Genomic DNA, 19,316 nt, shown 5'->3' with positions numbered 1-19,316 from the left:
TAAAAAGTGACTTTGAGGTCTGAATATTTCTCCATTCATGCTCTCTCAGAAAAAAAACAACTTAAATTTAATTAGAACAATTCTAGGGATCATTGATAAGAAGACACAGGCCTCTAGGTGACTTAAAGTTTACAAAAAAAGTAAAGTAAAAAAGCGGAGTACGTAGGAGGACTAATATATAAAAAGGACTTATAAAGGGGGCGGTGACCCTGAAATTGGGGGGGTGAGAGGCAGCGCCAAGGACCCCCCACACACGGGGGGCTCCCGCGGGCGAGTCGGGTCCTGCGCGGCAGGGGCGCGCTCTCGGGCTCGACACCCCTCAAGACGCCTTCTCAAGCCTGCCTCCCCCGGGCCCGTGAGTCCGGTCCGAACCCAGGGTTTTAGGCCTCGCCATGTGGGGCACCGAAGAGGCCCCGAGTCGGGGGACAGGCAGCGCGGCCCGGGCGGGTCTCCGCGGAGAGCGGCTGCGAGCGGCGGGGCCGGCGGTTGCTCGGGGACCCGGCGGGTCAGGAGGTGTCGGAGGAGAGGCAGGAGGGAGAAGGGGGGGTTGGGAGGGAGCATCCGGTCGGCCGGCGCAGGCAGCGCTGCCAAACCTCCGACACCCCCAAACCGCTGCCGCCGAGCGCCCTACAGGGCGAGGAGGGAAGTCCACAAAGTGCTGGAGCAGAGGGGAGAAAATTCAAAACGAGTCTACTCAACCTCGTCTTGGCTCCGAGGCCCCGCCATGGAGACCAGCACAATGCGCAGGCGCAGCTTTCTGAGCGCGCGCCGCGAAGTACCACGAGATTAGACCACTGTCAGCCACCGTCGCGCGTTTGCCCTCTGACCCGCTCTCGCGCCTGGATCCTAACGCCTGAGGCCGGAGACCGAGCTCACGAAACCTCTCGGGGGAGTGAGGTTCCGACGGGGAGTATGCGTGAAATAAGCGCCGAAAGCTTTTAATAAATTAAAGAGACAGAGGAAATATAATATCTGGCTGAAGGAAAGGATAAAAGCAAATAAGCGATCCCGAGACTAACCGTAAAAAAGACTACAACTCCCAGTAGGTGCTGCGTGAGAAAAGAGAATTCTGGGGGTTGTAGTATCTAGGAGCTGTGTTTGAAATATCGGGTCTAATATTGGGCCTTTTAAAACTAAAAAAAAAAATGGGAAAGTAGTAGAGTGCGACCATAACCTTTCAGTATCTTTACAGTTGCTCACAGGCCTACCTTCAAAAAAATAAAAAAAAAAAAATTAAAGGGACAGGTTACCTTTAAGGCCGCTTTGCTAATCGATGATTTCTGCATCTAGGAATAGGTAGTTGATGTCTTTGGGCTGCGCCCTGGGAAAAGGCAGCCTCGTGGTGCCGTCTCGCCCCGGAGGCCAGTGGAATGAAAGCGGAAGCCCTATGCTAGCGATAGCGTGATCAGTGTATTTTTTTCCTAATTGAAACTTTTATTTTCCTGTTAAACCTCATTTTGTACAACCTCTTTTTGGAGCTCTAGGCCATCAGAGCGCTTGCTGTCTGTTACTCCGCAGATTTCTCTAGGCGAGTCTGCGTGTATCCCCGCGATGGCCCAGCTGCAGACACGCTTCTTCACTGACAACAAGAAGTGAGTGAGCGTCTTCCCCTTCTCCCCTTACCCCTTCCTAGTGTGCTTTCTAAAGACCTTCGCTGTGATCTTGTGGATCCCTGATTGCCGTCGTTTCGCCTCTCCCCCCGCTCCTTGTTTTACTCTGGACTCCTGGCTTGAGAGCCTTTTCCCTTCAAACCGAAGCTGCCCCCCCCCCCATGTCTGCGACCTGCTGACTGTTCTCCGATCTCACCTCCTTTTTGCCTAGCTTTTTCACTCTCTATAATTTGAAGTGTGAGTGTAGGGGGACCTGAAGGGCTCCAGATAGGCTTCCTGAACGAAGCGCATTATGTAATTTAATAATGAACAATGGATCGACTACTTACATGCTAGTAGTGGTTTTCTTTCCCTTTCATATATTTCTGAAATTTGCTTTATTCCATTTAAGTTTATTTAAAAAAAAATTTTTTTTTTTTGCCTACAGGGTAATTTGAAAGAACAAAATAGTAGTGTATAATAGTTCCTGAAAACACAACTACATTCTTTTTAAATTAGGTGACAGACGATACTTTTCTGAATCAGAAAAGTAAAAAGTAGAGTTCTGAATATGGGATGGTGGGACTGGTTTTTGGTAAGGGTGCGAAGTGAATTCAGTTAAAATTTTGTGTATACATTATATTTGTATATGTGTATGTATACATGTATACGTAAACATTTTTACAACTGGTCCCCAGGTCTGTAGCATTCATTTGAAACCGTGTCATATTCTGCCCTGTGGTGTATATATAAACTATTAAATTTTTTGTGTTTTCCTGGTCTCTCTAACTACATTGTTAAGTCCTGCATTGATGGCAAGGGCTATGTATTAACCTTCTTGCATTGACTGAGTCAATAAATGCCAACTTCTGGGACTGATGGTAATAAATACTTGTTCCCTTTTTTCTTTTTTTGATGATAATATTTGTTGTATTAACAAGCTAGTATGAGCCATAAGCTAGAAAATTCCCACCTCAATTACGATTATATCTTTTATTCTTTGTATGAGTTATGCATTGATCTGGTAAATAATATTCACTCCTCTTGTGTTGCTTATTGTATACATACCTTGTATCATCAATTCACATGAGTATAGTCTAAATACATCCACAAAATTGTGGTGATACAATAGCATAGCCACTGTTTTTTCAACATTGGAATTTATATTGAGACAATTTTTGATTCACATGAAGCTTCAGAAGTAGTAAGCCATGTGTCTTCAACACTGAGATAAATGATGTGTATGTGTGTGTTTAAGATTCACCAAGAAGGCAGCAAAACCTAAAAATTAAAGACTACACTTATTCCTTTCATTTAGTTTGTTCTGCCTAGTAAAATGAATGGGCAATAGTTTTATTCACATAATATAATTTACACACAGATGTATGTAAATCAACTCTCATGTTATTAGATCAAGAGAGTAAGTGAAAGGAGAAATGGAAAATTTTGATGTCTAGGTTTTGTTACATTTTGGAGACCTTAAATAAATGCTTGCTGCTTTTTGGCATGATAAATATATAACATAATATTATAAGTCAGGGTGTAGTTTGAGGACCAGCAACATCAGCAATACTTAGAAGCTTATTAGAAATAAATAGAATCTCAACTCCACCTCAGACATGCTAATTTAGAATCTACATTTTTAACAAGCTCTGACGTTTCCCCCTCTAAATACACACCAGTTGTGGTAAAATGGAATTTATTGTAGCTTGTCTTGATGAGTCCTATAGATTGTCTTAACATTTTTTGAAACTTTCCATTCCCCACAACTGCAGCCTTGATTAAGGCCTAATGGAGACTTTCCCCTTTGTTGGTAGCAACTTTATTCAGGTGTAGTTCACATACATATTGTATTGTGAGTGAACTAAAGTATCCAATTTAGTGATTTAAAATACATTTGCAGAATTGTGCAACCATCCCCAGTCAGTTTAAAACATTTTTGTCATCCTTCAATTATTACCCCATACCCTCCCTACCCTGGCCCAAGCTTTCTAATCCCTCCAGCCCTAGACAACCACTAATCTACTTTCTGTCTGGAAATTTCTTAAAAATAGAATTATATAATATGTAATCTTCTGTTACTAGTTTATTAGCATGATATTTTAAGGTTCCTTCTTGCTGTCCATGCTGTAATATGTATGAGTCCTTTTTATGGCTAAATAATATTCCATTGTATGGCTATACCACATTTCATTTCCATTCATCAGGGAAGCATTGGGATTGTTCCCACCTTTGGGCTGTTATGAATAATGGTGGTGTGAACATTTATCTACAAATGAAAATATGTACAAATATTTTCATTTCTCTTGAGTATATACTTAGGAGTGGAGTTGCTGAGTCAAATGGTATTTCCTTTTTGAGGAATTGCCAGATTTTTACAGAGCATTTACAGAATTTTACATTCCTATTAGCAATGACTATGGGTTTTAATTTCCTCACATCTTTTCGAGTAAGAGTACTTAAGTCGTTTTTATTTTATCCATTCTAGTGAGTATGAAGTGATGTGATTTGCATTTCCTTGATTACTAATGTTGTTTTCATATGCCTGTTGTCCTTTTGTATGCCTTCTCTGGAGAAATGTGTTTTGATCCTTGACCCATTTTTAAAATCGGGTTTTTTATTACAGAGTTTTAAATTATGTATTATGTAAGTTATGTATTTTAGTTACAAGTTCCTTATCAGATACATGATTTACAAGTATTTTTCTCCCATTTTTTCTTACAAGAGTTTCCTAGTCTGCTTCTTGTCTTATGTTCATCTAATCCACTCTCCACACGTCTGCCAAAAAATACCTAATCAAGAATACTCTGATGTTATCTATAACTTGGACTATTATAGTGGTTCCTCATTGTCTAAGGAAAGAAGTAAAACCTACTTCACACAGGTTATAAACCACTCCATCTTTAAACCACATCTCTTTAGCTTTGTCTTTAGTCACTGCTTGGAGCAAAATCACGCTTTCTGGAATAGACTGTTTAGGTAGTTGAATCTCTTAGTTACTGTTTTGCTGCTTTCCCCTATCCCGCATTTCTATGTACTCTCTCATAGGGCGAAAATTCACTTTTCTGGGAGTAATACGAATAGTCCTTTTGGTGTATCCTATCAGATCCTGCCCTCCCATCCTCCTTTTCTCCTGTTGAAATAACCTATCACTTCTTTGTTCTCTCTGTTTGTCATTATAACATTATTCTTACATTGGTTTGTTGTATTTGATGACCAGATTTTAATCCTTTCTGAGAAACAGACCACATCTTTAATGCAAAATGTCTGACATTTCTTAGATACCCAGTAAATGTTTGTTGAATAAATGCACATTTGTAGATTTGTACATATTTGTAGATTTGAACTTGACATATCATTTCCTTTTTATAGATATGCAGTAGATGATGTTCCCTTCTCAATCCCTGCAGCCTCTGAAATTGCTGACCTTAGTAACATCATCAATAAATTGTTGGAGGCCAAAAATGGTGAGTATATATATATTCTCAGTTTAGAAGAGGACACAATTCCACTAAACTACAACTCATTTTATTTACTTTTTTTGGCTTTATTTTATAATATTGTGACCATTTTACAGTAGTAAACTTTATAAATTACATGAGTTTCCATACTGCAAGATACTTTGAAAAGTGCTTTGAAATAAAAATTTTCAGAAAAAAAATTTCAGTTTAGTCTACATTTAGGCACTATGGAGATCAGGTGCTTGAGATTTAGGAATAAAGGTTTTAGTATATAGTCATGATGTAGAAGTAATCCAGATAATCTGATTGTGCTAAGAAGGGCTGGGTTGGATAGCATAGAATAAGCTCCCTGGTGCACAGGCCCTATCTGCTGCACTTTTCAAAACAAAATGACATCATTATTTAAGTATTTATTATATAAGGTGGTTTTCAAACAGTAATGGAACAGTATATAAAATAGAAAATTTAAACATGAAGAACTGAAAATAACAAAGTATGACCTTTAAAAATAATTTGCTAATGGAGTCATTTAGAGGCAAGCACATTTTTACCTTGCAGATGTTTCTAATAATTCAAAATTCTTATAATTCTTTTCATAGATATAAAGGAATTCTCATTCTACTTGGAGAAATAAGAAAGTGGGAGTTTATATTAATACCTAATGTTTCCTTCTTCATCTTCAAATAGTCCTATAACTTGTTAAGAGTGAGGGGATATTTTTGAGCAACTTTTTTGGGGAGGGGAATAGAATCCACAATCTTTTCATTCTTTGCAAACTGTGGTTCTTGATTCAGATATGTTCACAAAGTATTTCATATTGGTCCTTGTCTACATCTTCATGTAATCAGATTCTGATGTATGGTTACTTATGTAAATTTCAAAAATGTCATATATTCTACTTGCTGGTAACCTTTGAACTTGAATAAGAATTATTGAAATAGAGATTTTATAATACCAGTATGTTACCCACAATTGTATATTTTTCTGCACTTGTAGACTGAACATTGATATGTCTTTTTATATAAAGCAAATAAATAAGACACTGTTCTTGTGTTGAAAATGCAAATAATTCAGATTCAGATTTTTTTTAAGTAATAATCTAATAGTCAATGGGGAATGAGTATTATAGCTAATACATTCAGAAAGAATGAAGAATTTTTAGCATTTTGGAACTCCAATAATGGATTTAACTAGTGATTATCAACAGCTGTCAAACCATTAATTAGATAGAAGATGGACAGAACATTATATCTGATGGGATCAAACTGACATCATATTAGCCCTGAGGTGGATCATAACAACATAAAAGGAGACATGGACCTCTCCGGTGGCCTAGGGGTTAAGTCTCAGCACTGTCACCAATACAACCTGAGTTCAAGCCCTAGACAGGGAGCTAACCCATGGCACAGCAGATCTCTCCTCTCTTGCCAGCTGCTGCTCTCTTTAGCAGTGTTTCAATAAATCTGCCTGTTCTGCTCCCCACTCTGTCTCTGGGGAATCCTCTAGCCCCCCCTGCACCTCTGGCCTATACCCCACTTCTACGCACAATAAAAGAAGACATGGCATAATACATTTTCTGATGAGATACAATAAAAACTACACAATTCTGTGTGTAAATATTTTTGCATCCCCACAAAAAAAAAAAAAAAAAAAACCCAACCTAAAATCAAGCATTTAGGTTTGCCTAGTATACAGGATATGTTAGGTGGTAGAGTAATATAATGAAGGCACCTTGGAAATGCAATCAACCAAACCCAAAATGTAGAAAATAAAACAAGACAGATGACTTAGTTTCTTCAACAAATAAACGGCAAGGGAAAAAAAGCAGGGAACTGTTAAAGATTAAATAAAACATACTAAGTAGATTTAACATAGATTGTAGATACTGATTTTTATAGAACATAAAACCAGGAAATGTAAAAATCTGATATTAAAAGAAGTATTTTTTTAACATTGTCATTTTTTTAAGTCATTGTAGAGATACAAACAAAAGCATTTACAGAAAAAATAATGCAATTCCTAAGGTTGGCTTTAAAAAAACCAGTAGGAGAGTGGCAAGAGTATTGATAATTGTGATTTTATAGTTGTCAAATTGCAATGGGAGTTTCTTACATTGTTGTACTTTTGTATATGTCTGAAATTTTCCATCTATGAAAAAGTTTTTTAAAAATCAAAATTATTATACCAACAATAATAAAATTTAACAACAAAACAAAGTATTTCTGTTTTTTAAAAATTACATAATTTACTAGGCTACATGGTCTGATTGATTGTAGCATGAAGAAATTCTGGAGAAACTCAAAGTTCACACTGGGCTAGTAGATACCTTTATTTTGTAGTTTTTCATATACTATTGTTAATACAACTTTATGTTCTAAGAGTGATGATTTCATTATGTATTTTCTTTAGAGTTACACAAACATGTGGAGTTTGATTTCCTTATCAAGGGTCAGTTTCTACGAATGCCCTTGTTTAAACATATGGAATTGGAAAACATCTCATCAGTAAGTTCAAATACTTAACTTTCTCTATTTTGCTTAAGTTATTATCAGATAATGTTGGTAACTCCTTTTAGAATTAGTCTGAATCAGTCTGTAGCAACGAAGATCCTTTTCACTATTGTTTTTTCCTAGAAATTTTGAAATTTAGTTTCTGTATATTAAATTTTAAATGCCTTTTTTTGTAAATATGCATTACTTAAAAAAATAGATGAATGAATATGGAAAGATAGCTTCATATTTATAGGAGAATTGGTGAGAAAGGGAATAACAAATATACGTGTACTTCTAATATAGGTATACAAAATGAATTATGCACATATAAAAACTCATCAGTTTAGGTTGTTATGATGCATAATAATCCCCCCTACTTTTATTTTCAGATTTTTTAATATTGTTTTTTATAATATAAAATATACTTTATAATTGCTTTTATATTTTGGAGGACAGTTATTTGCAACTGTGGAAAAATATACATAACATTTGCCATTTTAGTAATTTTTAAGTGTACAATTCATTGGCATTAAGTACATTCACAATATTATGCAACCATCACCACTATCCATTTCCAGAACGTTTTCATCCCAAATAGAAGTCTTGTACCCATTAAACAACATGCTTTTAAGATTTTATGGTTTAAAGTTTCTTATAGCCCCACTCCCCCACTTTAGCATAAGTTTTCTAAGGTGTTACTATTCCTCAGCATACTTTAGGTCAAATAAAATTTTTCAACTTTTGTATGGCTCTAAATTTTTTGGGTTATGAAGGGGACTGATATGAAGGAGAATAAGTTAAACTTTATCTTCATAATGTACTCTCTTAAAACTGCACCACCTGGGCCTCCCCGGTGGCGCAGCGGTTGAGCGCTGGGTTGCGAAGCTGCCCACAGCCTCTGCAGCGCCGGTTCGATCCCCGGCTGCTCCCCGGCCACCAGAGGAGGGTCCCACGTGGCGCGCAGACCTCTCCTGCTGCCCGCTGCTCCCCTCAGCAGTGTACTTCGGTCCTTCTGCCTGCTCTGCTCCCCGCTCTGGCTCTGGTGAATTCTCTCACCCTCTCGTTCTTCTGACTGTACCCAGTGCTTGTATAAATAAATAAATAAAAATAAATAAATCTTAAAAAAAAAAAAACTGCACCACCTGATTGATTTCTGACTTTTCTCTGTGACTAGGAAGAGGTTGTGGAAATAGAATATGTGGAGAAGTACACTGCACCTCAACCAGAGCAGTGCTTGTTCCATGATGACTGGATCAGTTCAATCAAAGGGGCAGAAGAATGGTATTACAAGATGAATGTTGTTCTATTTTCTTTTTAAGTGCACTGTGTGAATATTTTTCTCTGTTCTCTGTAAAACTGTGATATATTTATCTGTAACCATGCCAAAGAAAGATCATTATATTCAGTGTGTTCAAGAAGAAACATAGCAAGATGTAGTAACATTTGTCTTATGAATAGGTCAGGTGTCTCAGGGTAGTTGATGTTATTTGGTTTGAGTATGTTGCTTTTAAGACCACGAATATTATTAATTTCAGAGAGGGGGAAATAACCTTTTATAGCCACAGATCTGGCCATGAAATGCAGATCATGTTATTTTAGGGCTTTTGGGGAAACAATCAAATCAGGAGGAATATATGGCTCAGCAAACCTCCACTGTCCTTACTTGTAGAAAAATACAAGTAGGAATTTCCTTCAAAGATTGTCTCCCTGGAGTTATTACACAAAGTTATCTTCTCACTGGTCTTAACTATACTTTAATGATTTGACTGTTTTTCTACTTAATGGTTTTCACTGGTTATGTGTAATGGTTTAATTGATTAGTTAAATACAAAGGGCTATTAGGCTTGACAGTTTCTTAGGTTCTGTGAGAGTAGTCATAATAGTCAAAATGAAATCTATGGTTTGTCACACATTTTTATTTTTCAGAAGTAAGGAAAAGTAAATGATCAATTCTATTGAGTTTTGAAATCTTAATCTTCATATTAAAGAAGAGTTTAGAAGCATAATCCTTGGGGTTTACTTTGTCATTGCCTTAGAAATATAACGAATTCCAGGGTTTGAAAAAGCTGCCTTTTATATTTTATAGGATTTTTCTTCTCCTCACAGGATCTTGACTGGCTCTTATGATAAAACTTCTCGGATCTGGTCCTTGGAAGGAAAGTCAATAATGACAATTGTGGGACATACAGACGTTGTCAAGGATGTAGCCTGGGTGAAAAAAGGTTAGGACACTTTCCCTAAACTGATAGGAATCCAAGAGAGGGAATTAGAAATATACCCTTGTCAGTACTAGAGCAGAATGGGGATGAGGTAGGAAATGTCCTGTCAGTATTTGTGAGATCTTAAAAAAATATATATAATGTTCAAAAAGAAGGATTATATTGAAAAACTGTATGGGCCTCCCTGCTGGCCTAGGGGGTAAGTCTCAGATCTATCACCTCTGAGGCTTGAGTCCAATCCCTGGCCAGGAATCTAACCCACATATGACACAGAAGACCTCTCCTGTCTTCACCTACTGTTCCCCTTAGCAATGTATTTCAGTAAATCTGCCTGCGTTGCTCCCCATTCTGTCTCTCCTGAATGAATCCTCTCACCCCCCACACCTTTGGCCTATACCCCAGTTCTTCTACACACACACACAAACTGTATGTTGGTAGCAGTCAGTCCTTACTAAAATTATATAATGTACATTTTCAATTTAATATTGAATGTGTTAAGCTTACTTTGTATTATCTTTTGAAGAATTTTCCTTTTATTTCATAAATTAACTTCTTTTTCAAGGCAGGCCCTATGAGTTCTTTTAGCTTTTTAACATCTTTAAGCAAAAATTCAATTCTCTGGTTTTGGAACATTATGTGTTTTAAATTTTTGAACTATTTTTCTTATTCTTGTTTTTTCTTTTCTTCAGATAGTTTGTCTTGCCTAATACTGAGTGCATCTATGGATCAAACTATTCTGTTATGGGAGTGGAGTGTAGAGAGAAACAAAGTGAAAGCCCTCCACTGCTGTAGAGGTCACGCTGGAAGTGTGGATTCTATAGCTGTTGACAGCACAGGAACTAAAGTAAGTAGCTAATTCATTCATACTGTGTTGAATTAAAATTTGAGCTTACGAAAAAAATTTTTTTTTCTACATGTATTTGTTGTGATTGACCTATCTTCATAACAGTTAGTGACTAAAGAATATGGCACTCACACAATAAGAGATACAAAGATTCACTTCCTCAGCCTGAGTATTTCTATTTTAGAACCTTATATAAAATCCAGAAATTTTAAGAGATCAGAAGAATAAAATTTCCTTATGTAATCTTAAAGCATAGTGATGGATATTTTCAGTCTTTTAGCTAATCACAGTGCTGTCATCAATTACAAATGGCTACTCATCTGAGCTTTAGCAGGTTGCTTCATCATCATTGCTGATCTACTCTTTATCATGACAAAATGATATAAGTTAGTTAAAAGGAAACAAGCCTTAGGGCAACACTCTGTTGACTTATGAAGGGTTATAAACGCTCTTATAACGTGAAAGTTCCCTAAGCCACATTAAAGTATTCTGGATTTTAGAGTGTTTCTTTGCAATTTGAAATGGCAAAAGACATTTGATATATTCAAAGGTAAAGATTTATGATTTTTCATATTAAGCCTTAAAGGTTTACATGTTATCAAGTCAAAATGTTCGCGAATTAATTGTGTCTTTTTTGACTATAAGAGATAGATTTATCTTGAAGTTTTTTCAGCTTAAAAGACTATTCTTTCTGAGGAAGGAGTGAACAGCCACATCACTAAAAGGCTGATGACACATTGGATCTCATGCACCAGTGGAGTGGAACCTTGTATGTGGCCAGCACATCTCCATTTGTCTCTCCAACTTGACTTTATTTCTTCTCACTTTAGACTGACTTTCTCCATATGACAATACAACCTGGCCATCAGTATTTCCCAGGTTTTACATTCTGTCTGTATCTTTTGTCCTTGGGAAAAAAGACTAACTTCAACTCTTTGGAACACAAATTAAAAAAAAAAAAAATCCTAAAGGAGGAAGAGACTTTTTGGCACAGTATAAGGTCAATTACCCATCTTTAGCAACCATGACAAGGGCTTGGGGTAAGAATAGTAAATGTGGCAGTTCCTTTAGTTGCCAGGCAGACTAAGAGTAGTTCCAGGAAACTAGGAAGCCAGCCAGATGACACCCTAGTAGTAAGGATTTCAGAACAAAGTAAAGATTTTAAGTTAAATAGCAGGAAAATAAGTAAATAAATAAATAAATAATGTGAATTCTTTTCCCCTTTATCTGTTTAGTTTTGCAGTGGTTCCTGGGACAAAATGCTAAAGATCTGGTCTACAGGTAAGTTAAGTATTTCCTTTACTTTGACTTAATAATGATGTTACATGAATTTTAACAAGAGGACTTTTTAACCCATATTTTGACATAAAAATGGGCCAGCACTTTTGAGGACAAGTAAAGAAGCATAGAGAGAAATCAGCATATTTATTTCTCTTTCAAAATGATTTTCTACCCCAGGACCCCGTTTTTTATTAGTGTCACTTACACTGAATTGCTGCAAATATCAACAACATGTTTGGTGCAGTAGAACATAATTGCCTTAGCTATTAGAGTGCCTTATTCACGAACTTGGAAATATACTGAGTTATTTTGATTCACTTTACTGTTAGAGGGACTTCTTAATTAAGCTGGTTTACTTTAAAAAAAAAAAAAAAGCTCTTAATACAGTTTTACCAAACTTAATTTTCTTTCTCTGAAAACAGATCAAAGGGAACAAATAGATCAGGAAGGACTTTTAAGGGGATGGTGCCTTGATAATAGTAAGAAGATAAAGAGAGAAGAAATGAGAGAGGGGGAAACCCACAGATATTTAAATTAAAAAAAAATTAGTAGTAACCTAAAATTATTTATTGCACAGGTAAACAGATCAGAATACCTTTGTTATGTCAGAGGGTATTGTTGTATAACAGTATAATACTAAATACATACCACAAAGTAAATTGGGTGGAATCAAGAAAAACTAAAACTGTTTTAAATAGTTACCTGTAAATAGATAACCTATATAGTAGATGCCCCCAAAATACTTAAAACCATTTTGAGGCAGTAAGAAGTTTAGAAAGTTTTCCTTTGGATAGTGCAAGGCAAATGAGATTTTGTATATGATTACTTGTTACTAAAGATGCTTGTAGTCTAGTTTGGGAGAAGCAGAGTAATATTTATAGAATAGTACAAAACAAATGGTGTGTTGAAGATTTTATAGCTATCTCTGAAACTTTTAGTTAATTGTTAAAAAAAAGTAAAATAGAAAATAAACATGACTGGAAGTATATCTTCTTTTAATGTGTTTACATTGTCATTGCCTTCATAAAATAAATGCCAACTGGTCAGAACTCTCTTAAAACTAATAGTAAGCAATTTTTCATAGATATGGTAGTGTGATCAATATTTGTAAGGGGATCTTACTGAAGCAAGATGTAAAACTGGTTAAATTTTAGGACTTAATATACTTTTTTTTTGCTTTCTCCTTCTGAGAAATTAGTCATCCAGGTGTATATATTTTCTATTAACCAAAATAGAGAAGTCTAAGAACTATGTGGGATTGTTTGCAATTAATATTTCCCATAAATTTTAAATATCAGTTGTAATTTTCTATGATACAGTCCCTACAGATGAAGAGGATGAAATGGAGGAATCTGCAAATCGACCAAGAAAGAAACAGAAAACAGAGCAATTGGGACTAACAAGGGTAAGTATTTGTGAGAACTGACTGTACTGTGGTAATTGAGTATCTTTCTCATTTCAAATTGCTTTTATATATATTTCTTTACTTCAACTATAATTAGGGTTTCTTTCAGCAGATTTGTAAATTTTTATTATAAATACTTTACTGTGTTACATTTATCTGTCATTAAATGTGATAGCATTAAGCCAGGCTTACAGATATGGTAGCTTAATGATTTAGCTATTATATTTGATTTTGTCTGCATTTTGAACTAGGATCTTTCAATTGTTAAAGCTTGCACTAAAGTGTCTTCTTATCTGACTGTTTAATAATAATATTTATTTCATACACCAGGAATGTAATTCTTACTAGGGTGGTAATTTTATTTCTTAAGTCACTAGAAATCAAGATTTTAATTTAGGTTTTGATTCTGTCATTAAACTATTAGAACCAGATAATACAAATACAGAAAGTTCATCTAGATTTTTATTTGGTCTGTTTTGTTAGGAAGGTATGTCATTTGTAACTGCATCAGGTATTTGTCATAATATGTCCTTATATGTATGAATATGCTTAATGAGAAGGACAATATTAAATGCAGTTTAGGAAAACATATTTTTCACTTATTTTCTAACAGCTATAATGAGTATACAGTAAATCAAGTAGAAATTTGCATATTATTTCTCATAATTACAATAATAACAATTGTTGAAATGGGGGGTCATAAATTATGATCATTAATGATTTTATCAAACTTGTAAAACGCAACAATTATGCTTACTGGTTCCAACTTAAAGTAGCTATTTATTATTTCTTAATACATTTAAACATGAACCTTTGAGTTGCAAGAAGAATGATCTATCTAGCAGCTACTTCATTTTCTTGTCAACTAGCTCTGGAAGGACAAATTAAAGGTAAAAGTACTTCATCAATCAGATACTCTAATGGTGGTAATTTATTGATGTATACTACTGATAAACTTCTAAAGAATATATGTGAGTATAAAACGATTTCCTGATTTAAAAAAAAAAATCACTCAGAAGATAATTTTTTCTTTTCAATTGAATGTCAACGAATTTTTATAAATTTGTGTACCCAAATAATCACTATCCAAATCAAAACAATTACCAGCACCCTATAAGATTCCCTCTTGTAATCAGTAATCTCCTAAAGATAATCACTATTGTAACTTTTATAGATTAGCTCCACCAATTTTTAAACTTGATATAATATTTGTGAGATTTTAGTCTTAATTGCTGCTTGTTCTTTTTTCACTCAATAGATAACCACTCTATTGCATGACTATACCAGAATATATGTATTCTTTTGATGTATCCTTTTAGGGAACATTCGATCCCAAAATTGGCAAACTGTAGCCCAGCAGCCACTTTGATTGTGGTCTGTTTTATACTGTAGAGAGCCAAGAGTGGTTTTCACATTTTTAGGGGTGCTTTACAACAAAGAATATGTAACAGCAACTACATACGGTCTATAAGAGCTAAAATATTTACTTTGTGAACCTTTATTGAAAAAGTTTACCAAACTCTGATCTAGTCTAACCTCATATTATATATGAAGTAATATCTAAAGAGGTTAGGAGGCCTCCTGGTGGCACAGGGGTTAAGTTTCAGCGTTATCACTGCTATCACTGCTGAGGCCTGCAGAGAACCTGTCCTTTCTCACCCACTGCTGCCCTTAGCAGAGTATTTTAGTAGATCTGCCTGTTCTGCTCCCCAGTCTCTGGTGAATCCTCTCACCTCCCCCGTACCTCTGGCCTATACCCCAGCTCTTCTACACATAAACAAACAAATAATTTTAAAAACTATTTAAAGAGGTTAGATGTGATAGCGTTACCCATTAGATTGTCTCCCATTTCAAAATTCTTTCCAAAATTCTTTCCAGTCTCTTTAACATATTCCTTATATTTAAGACTGGCACTATAACTATTTTTGGTATTTTAGTTTGAGAAAGACACTAGAGATTTTGGAGTATTCATAAGTGAGACATTGACATTATTGAAAGATTTGATAATAGAACTAAAAGATGCTTAGGAAATGGGGTGGTGATAAGAACAGATTGAGATTAATTTACCTGGAAGATATTGTTATTCATTCATCATTTCCTCTAGTGGAAAAGTCATATACAGAATGGTAGCACTTTACTAAAACCTAGATTTGTATGACACCAGAGCTTTTTCTGCTGACTTACATAACACATATATGTACAAGAATTTAGTTTTAACATTAATACTTCTCAAAATGAAAATTAAAACAAATGGAGGAAGCAGCAGAATATAATAGAAAGAGCATACCTTTGGAGTAATGTTTGGGCTCAAACTTAAATCTGCCACTTATAAGGTATATGATGTTAGGGCAGGTTATCTTTCTCAGCTTTGTTCTTCATTTATGAAGTAAAACCATTGTCTTTCTTGTATTATGGTTGTAAAGAAGAAATGTTAGGATATGAAAACTAAACCACCTGGCAAAATATTTGCCATATGGGCTTCAGAAATAATAATTTATTTTTTTAATTACTCTAAACTGAAAAAGCTTTTCCTTTTGGGTATCTTTCATTTCTAGACTCCCATAGTGACTCTCTCTGGCCACAAGGAAGCAATTTCCTCCGTCCTATGGTCAGATGCTGAAGAAATCTGTAGTGCCTCTTGGGACCACACAATTAGAGTATGGGATGTTGAGTCTGGCAGCCTTAAGTCAACTTTGGTAAGACATATAAATCAGTGGTTCTTCTATTAACTTTGGGCTCGTAAGTGACAAACTTCTAGAGATGATTACTTTTAACCACTATGGTTAAATGTTCTTTCTTCTTTTTTCTCTCTTTAGACAGGAAATAAAGTATTTAATTGCATCTCCTATTCTCCGCTTTGTAAACGTTTAGCATCTGGAAGCACAGATAGGCATATCAGATTGTGGGATCCTCGAACTAAAGGTGAGTAATGTAAACCACTAGGGTTTGAAAAAGTCTGTGTAAATAAACATCATTTTCTCTTCTCACTAGAGATGTATATAAAAAGTAATTTTTTACAAGTTTTTTGTTTGTTTCTGTTTTCTAAAATTCAATTATTGTAATCTTTGTTACTTTGTTCAGATGGATCTTTGGTGTCGCTGTCCCTAACCTCACATACAGGCTGGGTCACGGCAGTAAAATGGTCTCCTACCCATGAACAGCAGCTGATTTCAGGTTCTTTAGATAATATTGTCAAGCTTTGGGATATAAGAAGGTAACTACTATTTCTGATCTACAAAAGAAATGCATTGATTACTTGTTATATACGAAGAAAATGAAATGAATACTGAAATGGTTATCCAAGAGCAGATGGGTAAAGAAAGTCATTGGTCATAAGACCTGTTGTTGGTATCAAAAAGAAAACTCAGGATCTAAAGGCCATTCTTTGACAGTGATTGTAATAGTAAATTGTACCATATTAAGGTATGAGCCTTGCATAGATCATGACAGAGGGAATCGTAGGTAAGATGGGGAAAATCTTAGCATGTTGACAAAAATAGCAAGAGAACAGGTGTTGATGGAGAGGAGGCGGATGAGGTAGATAATGGTTATAGCCAATAGAATCTTACAGGCCATAGTAAGGAATTTGGGTTTTATGACAGGAAAGGCTTTGGAGGATTTTAAACAAATGGGGAGGAATGGAAGCAGAGAGGCTATTACTGTAATTCAAGAGATAGAGAATGGTGATGTGGGTGATAAATGGTTGAATTCTGGGTATATTTTGAATATGGCCTGTGGATTGAATATGGAAGTAGGAATCAAGGATAATGCTCATATTTTCTGCGTGAGCAATTGGGTGATTAGTGCTGCCATTTACTATGACAAAAAAGAGTAGAAACTTAGGCTAGTGAGAGGAAATCAAGTGTTTTGTTTCGGTTGTTTTAAATTTGTAGTGCCCATAAGACAAGCAGCTGTTAGGATATGTATTAGCTATATATCAAAATCAGGGGAGACATTTGGGCTAAGAGATTGAAATTTGGGAATTACCATCATGTAATGGAAAGATAAAGGGTATATAAAGCCATGACTGAGGGGTAGGGTGCCTAAAGGAAAGTAGTCAAGAAAGTATGAAAATGGACCTAATTAAAAGAAATTTTTACAAGTAAAAATTGATACAATTTTTCCTAAATGTACTTGTAATAAATCTCTATAATCTGCTAATGATATAGGAGAAATCTGTTAATGATATAGGAAAAACATCTCTGCTGTTTTTCCTATATCATTAGCAGATTATAGAGATGAGCAGTTTATAGAGATTTAATACTTAGAATTTTCATAGTAAGTGATTATTGGGGCAAGGGTGATACACTAAAATTTTTAGAAAAATGTAAGTGATTGTTCATAGATGTTATTTTAGTATTATGAAATGGATATAATGTTCATATTTTCGTCTTTTAGTTGTAAGGCTCCTCTCTATGATCTAGCTGCTCATGAAGACAAAGTTCTGAGCGTAGACTGGACAGACACAGGGGTAAGAATTTATTACTTGGTGAAGAAGAAAATACTAGAATAAATCTGGTGTGTTTATTTTTTAGAAGTGTAAGTTTCAGTATATCTGATATTCTAAGTACCCCTTAAGATTATCAACAAAATCTCATCTTTTTCGAAGAAAAACAAATTTATCTTTCATTAGTAGTAGTAAAATTTGAAAATTCTAAGTTTTTTTATCATAAGTATTTTAAAGAGCTTGCTACTTCACACTAATTGGATTAAAGTATTTCCCATTTGGAAGAATCTAGATTGTAAAATCTGTTTAAAGAATTACAATGTAAGTATTTTTATACCTAAACTCCTCTAGCCTAAAATTTCTAAATAAAGATCCTAGAGCTACTTGAATAATTTGTAATAATCCATTTATCTGCATACGTTTAATGTACTATCCTTTAAAAACTACAGTGATCACTCCTGAGGGGAGTCCTATACTGTGAAAAAAGAGTAAGGATGTTTAAAATGAAAACCCTTAAATAGGTAAAATTATGTCACCTTTCAAATTTCAGTTGTATTATGCTTTTTAGCAAATGCTTCATAGAAAGTACAATAACATACTGTACATCAACCAAATTCAAATGGTGACTCTAAAGGTTTGATATAATATATTGCAATAATGAAAATTGATGTAATTGGTCCATTTAAGTACTAACTGAATGCATGCTTACTACTCATGCATGGTATTTAATTAGATTTATCTAATGTGGAATCGTTATAGTTACATTTGTGTTTTGTGTTTTTTTTTTTTTTTTCTCTCCCTTTATACAGTTACTTCTGAGTGGAGGAGCAGACAATAAATTGTATTCCTACAGATATTCACCTACCACTTCCCATGTGGGGGCATGAAAATGAAAAAGTTTGACTACAGAGATTCTACATATGAAATTGATATATCTTCCTTTGGAAAGCAGCTTTCTGTTTTCACCCTTGATAATAGCTATCACTGTCACCTTTATTTTGTATTTATTATGAAATAGTTTGTGTTTACAGAATATAAAATGTGTATTGTCTGCCTTATGTAAACTCTTGAAATTAAATGTTTTTAATTTCTTTTCAAGGATACTAGTTTGAATAAGGTTGGCTTTTGAAATACTATAAAAGCATAGATTAAAAATAAAGTAATGATTGGTCCAGAATTTTATTTCTGATGGTGAAACTTGTTTTATTTGTTTATTAACTGTCAAATTGTTTATTAACTGTCAAAAAATATCTATAGAAAACTAAATTTTGAGAAAAATTATAATTTGCTTTAGGTATTAAGATATGTAGATGCTGCCAATTTATTAAAAATTTGTTGAAGTGTTTTATGTGAAGTGTTCACATTAAAGTTATATCAGAATCCTTTATAGAATTAGCACACAGGGGGCCTCCCCGGTGGCGCAGCGGTTGAGCGCTGGGTTGCGAAACTGCGCGCGGCCTCTGCGGCGCCGGTTCGATCCCCGGCTGCTCCCCAGCCACCAGAGGAGGGTCCCACATGGCGTGCAGACCTCTCCTGCCGCCCGCTGCTCCCCTCAGCAGTGTACTTCGGTCCTTCTGC

At 35.2% G+C, this 19,316-nt stretch overlaps 1 protein-coding gene across 2 annotated transcripts; it reads left to right on the top strand.

Annotated features, from left to right (window-relative positions):
- Positions 1–1,551: 1,551 nt before the first annotated feature.
- On the top strand, positions 1,552–18,625 carry WDR12 (WD repeat domain 12; the record flags this gene model as incomplete). Of its 2 annotated transcripts, XM_084238303.1 has the most annotated exons (13): positions 1,552–1,592; positions 4,962–5,056; positions 7,460–7,554; positions 8,717–8,823; positions 9,649–9,764; positions 10,451–10,605; positions 11,841–11,886; positions 13,206–13,291; positions 15,847–15,987; positions 16,108–16,213; positions 16,373–16,505; positions 17,690–17,762; positions 18,548–18,625. In XM_084238303.1, 13 exons carry the CDS (start codon positions 1,552–1,554, stop codon positions 18,623–18,625), a joined length of 1,272 nt encoding a protein of 423 aa, XP_084094429.1. The 2 variants fall into 2 exon arrangements, with proteins under 2 accessions (XP_084094429.1, XP_084094430.1); XM_084238304.1 differs by lacking the exons at positions 1,552–1,592; positions 4,962–5,056; positions 7,460–7,554; positions 9,649–9,764 and having other exon boundaries at positions 8,784–8,823.
- Between the last annotated feature and the right edge of the window lie 691 nt (positions 18,626–19,316).

The sequence above is a fragment of the Talpa europaea genome (assembly GCF_964194135.1).
Source record: "Talpa europaea genome assembly, chromosome: 1".
NCBI lineage: Eukaryota > Metazoa > Chordata > Mammalia > Eulipotyphla > Talpidae > Talpa > Talpa europaea.
This window is presented reverse-complemented; position numbering and strand designations above follow the sequence as displayed.